The 9,729-nt window shown below is 56.8% G+C and overlaps 1 protein-coding gene across 1 annotated transcript; it reads right to left on the bottom strand.

Annotated features, from left to right (window-relative positions):
- Positions 1-760: 760 nt before the first annotated feature.
- TLX1 (T cell leukemia homeobox 1) lies at positions 761-6,997 on the bottom strand. Its single transcript, XM_059172594.1, has 3 exons — positions 6,327-6,997; positions 4,058-4,259; positions 761-1,840 (listed from the first exon to the last, which is right to left on the bottom strand). Exons 1-3 carry the CDS (start codon positions 6,916-6,918, stop codon positions 1,618-1,620), a joined length of 1,017 nt encoding a protein of 338 aa, XP_059028577.1. The 5' UTR covers positions 6,919-6,997; the 3' UTR covers positions 761-1,617.
- Between the last annotated feature and the right edge of the window lie 2,732 nt (positions 6,998-9,729).

Genomic DNA, 9,729 nt, shown 5'->3' on the forward strand with positions numbered 1-9,729 from the left:
CACACTCACCTGCAGAAGAGTCACCCACAATGATCCCCACTCCCCCCAGTTCACTCCCCCATTACATACTGCCACACACATATATAGGTAACATACACATCTCGTGTATGAGATTGTATGTCACACGATTACGTGTCACACATGATGACACATCACATACAATGATAGTTGTACAATTATAGATGATTCACAATTACAAACATTCACACATTTAACACAAAAACAGATTCACGAGGAGAAATGAATAGGTACACTCACACACATCAGCACAGAAATCATACACAGTCACACACGTACAGGTGGGTGATCACAATTACCCAAAAAGACACAATCACATTCACACACGGTTACAGACACACCACTGCAAGTTCATGCGTGCAGTGATAGTTTCGATTTGCAATTTAAGCAGAAACAAGAGCTTCCAATAATTGCAAACACAGTGACACGCTTAAACACTATTACCTTCATTATCTGTACCATCCCGATTGGCCACACCATCACAAACACAACACAAGCCTGTAACCCTCACACCCAAAGACAGTATATCCTCTTGGGCATTAGCTGGCCCAGGAGAGCCTAGCACTCCTTCCTTTCCTCAGGTCTGCCCTCTCTTTGTTTGTCCCTCCCCATTCCCCAGCCTGCCCCAGGTGTCCCTCCAGCAGCAGCAGCACGGAACACCAGCAGCTGCCCCAGTGCCATTTCACACCAAATCCAAATAGCTATAGGGTGCCAGGCTAGGCAAGGAGCAGGCAGCCCTGACTCCGGATCCGGAAGGTTTTATTTATTTTTTTTTTCACATAAATTACACAAGCACTTTATAAAATGGTTACACAGAAAACACCTTATAAGTGCATAACTTAAGCTCCCCTATGAACAGGATCTGGAGAAAGAGGCTGAGTTTGTGTGAAACCTGCCTGTGCGTACCTGGGTGCGGCTAGGACGTGTGATGAGGGCCTGGCAGGTCGTGGCGTTGTTGTGTGTGGGATAGTGTGTCACAGTGCGGCCGTAGCCTTGTGTTTGTGAGAAGTGCCATGCTGTTGACAATGAAGCTGGGTCGCCCCTAGCTTATGCCTGATAGTGAGGGTTAAGGGTGTGAAGGCTATGGCCCCACGGGTGCCTGACACTCTGCCACAGGTCCTCTGTGTTTGACTGTGGGTGACACCAGGAGGGACGGTGAAGTCACCTTTGGGCGGACCTTGGGGTGTCATGTGTGATGGGGAGTGGGATACAGAGGGGGACTCCCCAGAGCAAGTTCAAATGACAGCTCATGCTCTCCTCTGAGGACCTCAGGAGCTCTTCTTCCCCCACCTCCTCTGCCTTCTCAATCCCACATTTAAAATCAGAATAAAATAAAATAGACGCAAACTGAAAGGACTCTGAACAGTTCCAGAGGGCGTGGGACCACTTTGGCGTCTGGAAAGAGGTCCCCGTCCCTGCGCTCTTTTCTTCCCCCATCAAAGAGGAAACAAGGTGGGCAGGAGCGCCCAGGCCAGTGCGGAGGGGCACTGCGTTCCCCTCCCGCGTGCAGTCTGAAGCGGGAGGGGGAGAGAGTCCTGGGTCTCAGCCTCAGCAACCCTTTGGCTGGACCCGGGTTCCTGTGGGGTGGGGCAGGCAGGCTCACTCGCAGGCTGAAGCCACCGACGTGACGCTGGTGATCTTGGTGGAGTCGTCGGACCATGGCTGCAGGTTTTGCAGGGCGAAGAGCGAAGAGTTGTGCACACACAGCGGGTCGGCGGGCAAGGGCTGCGCCAGACTCTTCTGGAAGGCCTCTTGCTGCAGCTGCAGGAGGATGCGGTTCGCCTGCTGCCTCTCTGCCTCCCGCTCCTCGGCGGTCTGCCGCCTGCACCGGGGACAAGCCGTTACCCAGGCTCCCGGTGTGCTCCCGGGGAAGTAGCCTGGAGGAGCACTGCTCCCTTCACAGCTCCCAGCTCCGGCTTGGGGCCCTTTAACACACACCCTTATCCTGACTCCGACAAAGACTGGAAACCCCAAAAGTAAATGAAGCGCAGGTATCCCGGGGGAGCTGTGGGAAAATCTGCTAGGCCAAAGCATTTGGGGTTCCCGGTCTCCCAATAGCCTAGGAAGGCACAACTAGGGGTAGGATGGCACCTCGCCTCTCCCCAGCTCCGCTGGCCCAAGCCTGAGGCGCCCCACCCTCCCCACCAGCCCAGGGCAGAGACAAGGGCCAGCGGATTGCGAGCTGCCTTGCCTGACCTCTCCTCTCCCCCTTTTCTCTACGATCCTGTTGCAGGCTTCCTGCCTCCTGCACCGAGCCCTGTGCCCTGCGGGGACTCCCACCACGGGACCGGCCGCCTTCCTCCGAGGTGGCCCGGGGAGGCAATGACTCACTTATTCCATTTAATGCCCCCCCCTCCACCCCGTCAACTGAGATCAAACGTCTGTCTCTAAGGTGGACAGACCTAATGGGAGTCCCGGGGGCCTCCAGAAGCAATTTGTAGGCGATCGATGAAGCCGCGCGAAGCCGGCAAGGGCCTCTCCCAGTGGCGGACGCCGGCCTCCTTCCCAGCGCCCCTTCTTGCCTTTTGCTACGTGCGTCTTTCTGTCTCTTGCCTTACCCTTCGGTCCTGCATTTCAAATGGCCTGACTGGTTTTCTTCCTTTTAGGCATCGTGTCTTTATCTCCTATTTTCTCTCACCCACACTTCCTTCGTTCTCTCAGAATTAAGAGAATTTATTTGAAACGGAAGTGGAGGTTTAATCCTATCCATTGCTTTTGTTTATTATCCTAAGACTTCTTAAGGTGCCTGGTTTTTCCTTTTCTCCCTGGGGTGGGCTATTTATCCTTGCCGGCTCCCCTCCCTTTGCCTACTAGTCTCTTCCCCTGTGCCCCTCTCTTCCAGGGACTTGCGTTGCTCCCTCCCCTTGCTTAGGCTGCAGCCTGCTGGGGCCTTGGGAATCCTAGTGCCCCAGCCTTATTCAGCTAGCCCTCACTACCCCTTTAGCCTTCCAGAGATCTGAAGCCAACCCCCATTTCTTCCCCAGTGCCAGCAAGGAGGAGGCGGGGTGTGTGTGTGGGGGGGAGAGGCAGTGGCTTTCTTTGTGGCCAGGAACGTGGAATGGCGGGCAGATTCCTTGCTTTCATTCAGAAAAAGAGGAAACTCCAATTCCTTTCTCCAGCTCTAGGCTCACCCAGCGGGGAGCCATGGACTTTGCCTGGACTCTCCTGCGCTCTCCCCCATGAGGCCTGAGCTATCGAGAAACTTTTTCTCCTGTGTGGAACGGAGTATGCAGGCCAGATGTGCAGGAGGGTGTAGGGGTGCAAGTGAGGCACCTGGAGAAAGCACCGGTGGGTGCAGGGAGTTAGTTTGCCGAAGAGTGTGGGACGCTTTATGAGAGGGAGAGAGAGAAATGTATGTGTGTATGTGTGTGTGTGGGGGGGGTTAGTGTGGTTGTGGGTGTGTGACGGGAGAAGGGTAAATGTGTCTCTTTCTCTCACACACAAACACCCATCTGCTCCTAATTGATCCCCCTTGCAGTGGGACTCCAAAACCCCGCCACAGCCGGTGCGGATTGATTTTCCTCTCCCAGGGTGGGGAGCCTGGCTGTGTGAGCGCCCTGCGGAGCGCCTGGGGAGAAGGGAGTCAGCAGGACCCAGGCCCGCGGTTTGGAGCCTGACGGCTCAAGCAGGAACCCCGGCTGGAGCGCAGAAACAAGGCATGGGCCATCCCACCTCCAGTCTCCGGGATGGAGTAGGCATCTCTGTTAACGCGACTTTGCAGAAACAAAATGTCCCTTAGGACTCACTGATCCCTAAAGCCCGAACTGCACGGACTGTGCTCCGCCCCGCCATTTCCCCAAGCAGCAGCAGCGGAGACCAGCCTCGTCTACACCAGCACTGAGTGTGTCGGCCAGAAGGTCAAGAAACCTCCGGTAAAACAGAGCCGGGGCTCTCCAGCCTCGCCCCCGGCAACGGCCTCAGTTGATTCCCGTTCCCCGCGAGCCTAGCAGGGAGCTGATTAGAAGCCGGCGAGCGGAGGAGGGTGTGAGCGCCCCAGGAGAGACCCAGGGGCAGAGAGCTGCCCGTCCAGCGCGCTCACCTCCACTTCGTCCGCCGGTTCTGGAACCAGGTTTTGACCTGCGCGTCGGTCATTTTGAGCGCCTTGGCAAGGGCGGCGCGCTCGGCCGAGGCCAGGTACTTCTGGCGGTGGAAGCGCTTTTCCAGCTCGCAGATCTGCAGGCGCGTGAAGGACGTGCGCGGCTTCTTCTTCTTGGGGGGCGTCCGGTTCTGATAGGGGTGACCTATACGGCGTGTTACAGTGAAGGGTGAGAGGGCCACTGGAGCGGGAGACAGACAGACGGCAGAGGCAAGCAGCAGAGCGTCAGGAGGCGTCCCAGGCCCGACTCCCCGCGATCAGCGAGCGCAGCGGCTAGACCCCAGGAGCGGGGCGGCGATCCTCCCGTCAGCCCAGCTCCAAGCCCGCGGCGGGAAAGGGCCCCCTCCCGCCCGCCAGGCCGACGCCGCCGCCGCCGCCGCCGCCGCCGCCGCGGAGGCCTCTGCAGCCCGGGGCTCCCACATGCTCAGCCAGAAAAGACGTGGTCGCCTCCCCAGTCTCCTTGAGGGCCCGTCTGATGCGAGCTAAAGGTCGCAGGCCCCCACTGCCCCAGGCAGCAAGAGGCAGTGCTTGGTCAAGGGTGAGGGGCTGGGTCTTGACCTGAGCCACCACAAGACACACACATACCACAGGGGCAAATTCTAGATCTATACACCCCGTCTGACACACAGACACAGGGGCAGGCACACAGGCAGACACATACAGGACACATAGCAACACAGGTGACATTCATTTCCTCAGAACCTTCTTCAGGCCTGAAGAAGATTAGGGTGTACTGTGGCTGTAGGTCCTCAGTGGAACGCCTTTCGCTAGAGACCCAAGACCAGCGGGTTCTGGGCTGAGGTTCCATTAGAGCCCTTCAGGAATGGCCTGGCCTGGGTTGGGGGAGTGCAATGGGCAGCAGACCTGAGAGAACTAAGGTTGGGGACTGGGGTCCCTTGAGTACAGGGTCCTTCCTGAAGGCCCAGAGCAGAATGGTTGTAGCCTCTGCTGCACGCCTCGCTCCCTTCCCCTGACCTAGCTTGAGCCAAGGTTCCAAGGCCAGAACAGGAGCAAGGGGCCTGGGGTGACTTGGGGCCGCCTAGCTGAGCGTGTAGCTCTAAGCTGCCTATTTCCTTTCCACCATTGGGCCTGGATCCCGAGCCCCATGGGAGTCCCACGTCGCCATCCGCAGCGGCCCGTACCTCCTGCCTCCTTTCTCTAACGCCCGGCCAGGAACCCAGGTTCAACTCGTGGTTACTTCTAAGCGGGCAATGGAGCTGGCCTGGGCGGGAGGATCCAGGATCCTAGGAATGCTAAGGGGCGGCGGGAAGTGAGGCCGGAGAAAGGGGCCCGCTCGTGAATGAGAGCTGAGTGCCGAGTGCCGAGAGCGGAAGCGAGAGCGGAGGGAGCCGGGGCGGACGGGGGAAGGCGCGGAGCTGGCAGCGCAGAGGGCGGCAGCCGGCCGCGCCGCCGCCGCCGAACGCGTAATCGTCCCAGGAGTTGTCCCTGGGCCGCGGCGGATCGATCGCCAGCCAGGCCTGTGCATTATTCACACTGGAGGGAACAGGGCTGGGCCCGGAGGAGAGGACGCCATGCCGGGACCGAACGAAAATGAAGCAGGAAGCTCAGCTTCACGCTGCCACCGACCTGGACGAAGCCCGCAGTCCGGGAAGAAGGGCCCGGTAGCTCTGCTGCTTTACTCAGGCTCGGGGCCTCTTCTGGGTTCGGCAAGCGCAAAGGGCGCTGGAGCTCCGAGCGCGAAGTGGTGTGCGTGTGTGTGTGTGTGTGTGTGTGTGTGTGTGTGCAGCGAACGAGAGAGGTGGGGAACCTGTTCTCTCCTTGCGTCGGATTCTGGGGCTCGCGGTCTCAGCCAGAGAACGCTGGCCGGGACGGAAAAAACAGTTCGTTCACATCGCGCCCCTTTCTCCAAGAATACCGAGCCCCAAATGCCGGTTGAAGGTAGTCCCGAAACTACATCCCCCTTTCCCTCCGCCTGACTGAGCCCAGGGACTCCGAGAGGGGATCAGGGAGAGCTTTTCAGAGTAGGGGTCCTGCGGGAGAGACGGAGAGGGGCCCAGCCTGGGAGAACTCTTGGAGCCTGGTGATTCCGCGAGCGTGGAAAGGTGGCGGCGGGCGGCTGCACTTGGGGGAACCGCCGAGAGGACCAGGGCAACCTGGTGCGCAGAGGGGGCTGCGGGGAGCCACCGGGCAGGGGAAAGGTAGCGCAGAGCCCGGGCCGCGGCCAGGCGGGGCGCGCGCGGGCCGGACTCACCTGTGAACCTGTCCTTTGTGTATCTGCGGTTACTCTCCATCCAGGGAAAGGTGAGGCCGGTGAGGTTGTTGACACCCGGCACCGCAGGCACGGAGGGCACGGTGGGCAAGCCAGTAGCCAGAGGCTGAGGGTGGGCCACCGCTCCGGCTAGCGGCCTGTGCGCCGGCACCCGGATCACTCCCGCAGCGGTCAGGGCCCCCCCGCCGCCGCCGCCGCTGCCGCCGCCGCCGCCGCCCCCGCCGCCGCCGGGACCGGGGCCGCCCGCCAAGGCCATGTTCACGTTGTAGGAGCCAGCCAGCGGGCCCATGCTGCAGGCGCCGCCGCCGCCGCCGCTCGCCGGGCCACCAGGGCCGCTCGGACCGCCAGCACCATAGGCCCCCGCGCCCCCGGCCCCCGCCCCGGCCGCGGGGCCCCCGCCGCCGTAAGCGTAGGCGCCTCCAACCAAACAGCCAAGGCCGTATTCTCCGTCCTGGAGGCGCGAGGCGGGCCCCATGCAGCCGCCTTGGTCCGGACTGTTGAGAATCTGGTCGATGCCGAAGCTGATGGGCTCCGCATGGCCCGGGTGGAGATGGTGCGGGCCCAGGTGCTCCATGCTGGCCCCCGGCCCCGGCCCCGCGGGGGGGCCTGGGCGGCGGCGTTTGCTGTGTTTGGCTCGGGGGGCAGCGCGCAGGGGCGCCGAGGCGGCAGGGGCTCCTGGCTGCGCGAAGACTTGGAGGCGAAGTGCGCGGAGGGCTAAAGTAGGGGGGGAGGGGAAGGAAGAGGGGGCGCCGTATTCTTCCCCTCTCTGGCTGCTCCTTCCCCTCTCCGGCTGCTTGCTAGATGTTGACTCTGGGACATCAATCACCGAGCGAAAAAGCCCGGTGCGAGCGAGCCTAGCCGTTTCGGCCGGGTCTCTCCATTGGCTGTGCGTGGAGAGGAGCGGGGTGAATGACAGCGCGGGGGGAGGGGCGGAGAGGGGGAGAGGGAGACCGGGAGTAGAGACTGATGCAGGAGCCAGACACAGAGGGACGGAGACCGAGGCTCGGAGAAGTAGTTTCAGGAAGAGAGAGAAGGGATTCAGAGACTTAAAAGGAGAAAAAGAACAGGAGGCGGCCATTCCCAGAGACCTATGAACAGACGCACCCAAGGAGGTGGAGGACAGAGACCTTTTCCCAGCCTGGCAGGAGTCTTCCCACTTTGAATTGGGCCAGAGAGGTCCGACTTGATAGGCCTCTGGGGAAGGGTGTCCGTGAGCTACCAGAGAACCTCCCCAATGTCTCGGCTGGGAAGCACCTGTCCGCCAACAAGAGGATTTACTCCAAACTTCAAGTCTGGCTTGTTAGAAAGTAGAAGACTGTCTACTCCCCAGGTATGGAGCCCAGACCCCTGAGGCAGGAAGGTGAGTTCAGGCTTGCCCTTTTTTAAAAAAACACAGGGCTAGGAGCAACTGGCTAGATATTGTTGGAAAAATCAACAACTGTCCCAACTCAGCCTATTTAGAGAAACTGAGGAAAGGAAGACTTTCTGAGAGGCAAACACAAGTCAAGGGAGTTGGCTCCCGGCCTGCTGCCAGGGTGCCCATGCCTCAAGGTACCCTTTTCCTTTTAAATAAACAGAGTCCTCAAGAAGTAGTTCCCACAGCATGTGAGTGAATTCAGTTAGATTGCTTTCACCTAGTAACTAGCCCTCGCTGGCTATTCCAAACAAGGAACCCTTGGATAGCTATGAGGGGAGGGAGTTATTTTCTTACTTTTGGAATCCTGGGAGGGAGGTGTGGGGGATGTAAGACTGTGGGGGCTGGGGTTGGTGGGACCGAGATCAGGGCAATCCATCCCGGCAAACAGAGGCCTTTTAAAGTTTTGCCTCTGGCTGACTGGCTTAGCGCCTGGGAGAGAATGAGGAAACTCCCTTTTTCTGCTTCCTCTCTTTTTTCCCTCTTCAGTAGGGAAAGGTTTGCTCCCTCAAAGAAGCCAAGCTCTGGAAAGGATGCGGGTTGGATCCCTTGGGATCTGTTTCTGGTCTTATCATATTCAACAGGTCTTCGAGGAGGGACTGTCTCTATCAGGCAAGATGCTAGAATATGAAGGTTTGCATTCCACTTCTCAAATCTCATTACAGTCTATTTGCTTTGGTCAGGTCTGTTAATTCCACTTGAAGAGACCTCGGTGGAAGCAGGGAGTGGCTTACTCATCTCAGTCCCCCCTCCCCACCCACTGTGGAGTACCACCCCAAAGAGCAGGATATAGTCATCCTGAGTGAATGAATGAGCCTCCTTATTCAACAAATATTTATTGAATACCTTCCACGTGTCAGGCACTGTTTTTGACATTGGGAAAACAGCAGTAAACAAAACAAAGGTCCTGCCCTCACGAATTTACATTTCATAGAGGGGGTTAGACAATAAAGAAGCAAATACATTAAGTCAGATGGTGATAAGTGTTATGGAGAACACTATGAACTTTCCCAACTCTTCAAGATGAGTATTATCCCTATTTTACAGACGTAAGAAAGTCAAATTTCAGAGAGGCTAAGTGACTTGATCGAGACGGAGGAGCTGGGTTTGACTTGCATTTATAACTTAGACTGGAAATCTGGCTGCTGTTGGAAGCCCATCTCTGTGGGAAATATCGTGTCTGGGCACCAGGCAGGTGGACAAAGGCCCACTCAGAGCAAGGCCAGATATGAAGTAGGTAGTGGTTTGGAAATGCTACGCAGAAACAGGAGAGAGCTCTATTCCCTTGCCAGTTTGCTCCTCTCCATCCACCCAATCCAGGTTTCACACCTCTACCCAGGGTAACTTTCATCAAAAATTGTTTGAACTTAAATCTGTCTCTTTCCTGCCTTTTATCTTGGGGGAACTAAAGCAGAGATAAACATAAGTGTTTTCTTGAGAAAATCCTATGTGCTGGGTACCACACCACACTGATCTCATTTAAGACAACAACTCTGTGAAGTTAATGGAAACATCTCTAATTTTTAAATAAGAAAATTGAATGAATGTTCATAGCAGTATTATTTATAATGGCCAAAAAGTGGGAACAGATCAAATGGTCATCATGCAATGAATGGATAAATAAAATGTGGTATAACCATACAATGGAATATTATTCATCCCCCCCCCCAAAAAAAAAGAATAAAAAGGAAGTCCTAGTTCATGCTACAACATAGAAAAGCCTAGGAAACATGATGTTAATGGAAAGAAGCCAGGCACAAAAGGCCACATATTATATGACTGCATTTATATGAACCATTCAGAACAGGCAAATCCACAGAGGCAGAGAGTAGATTAGTGGCAGCCTGGGGTTGGAGGAGGGAGGGTAGGAAGTGCCTGCAAATGTATACAAAGTTTCTATTTGAAGTGATGAAAATAGTCTGGAATTAGATAGAGGTAATCATTGCATAGCTTTGTGACTAACTTAAAAAC

Source organism: Mustela lutreola, chromosome 4 (genome assembly GCF_030435805.1).
Source record: "Mustela lutreola isolate mMusLut2 chromosome 4, mMusLut2.pri, whole genome shotgun sequence".
Lineage (NCBI taxonomy): Eukaryota > Metazoa > Chordata > Mammalia > Carnivora > Mustelidae > Mustela > Mustela lutreola.

Excerpts from the sequence above, each read along its gene's own strand:
- TLX1 (XM_059172594.1), bottom strand. The coding sequence starts at position 6,918 with ATGGAGCACCTGGGCCCGCACCATCTCCACCCGGGCCATGCGGAGCCC. Across the intron at positions 4,260-6,326 it reads CACAAAGGACAGGTTCACAG|GTCACCCCTATCAGAACCGG; the intron begins GTGAGTCCGGCC and ends CACGCCGTATAG. Across the intron at positions 1,841-4,057 it reads AACCGGCGGACGAAGTGGAG|GCGGCAGACCGCCGAGGAGC; the intron begins GTGAGCGCGCTG and ends TCCCCGGTGCAG.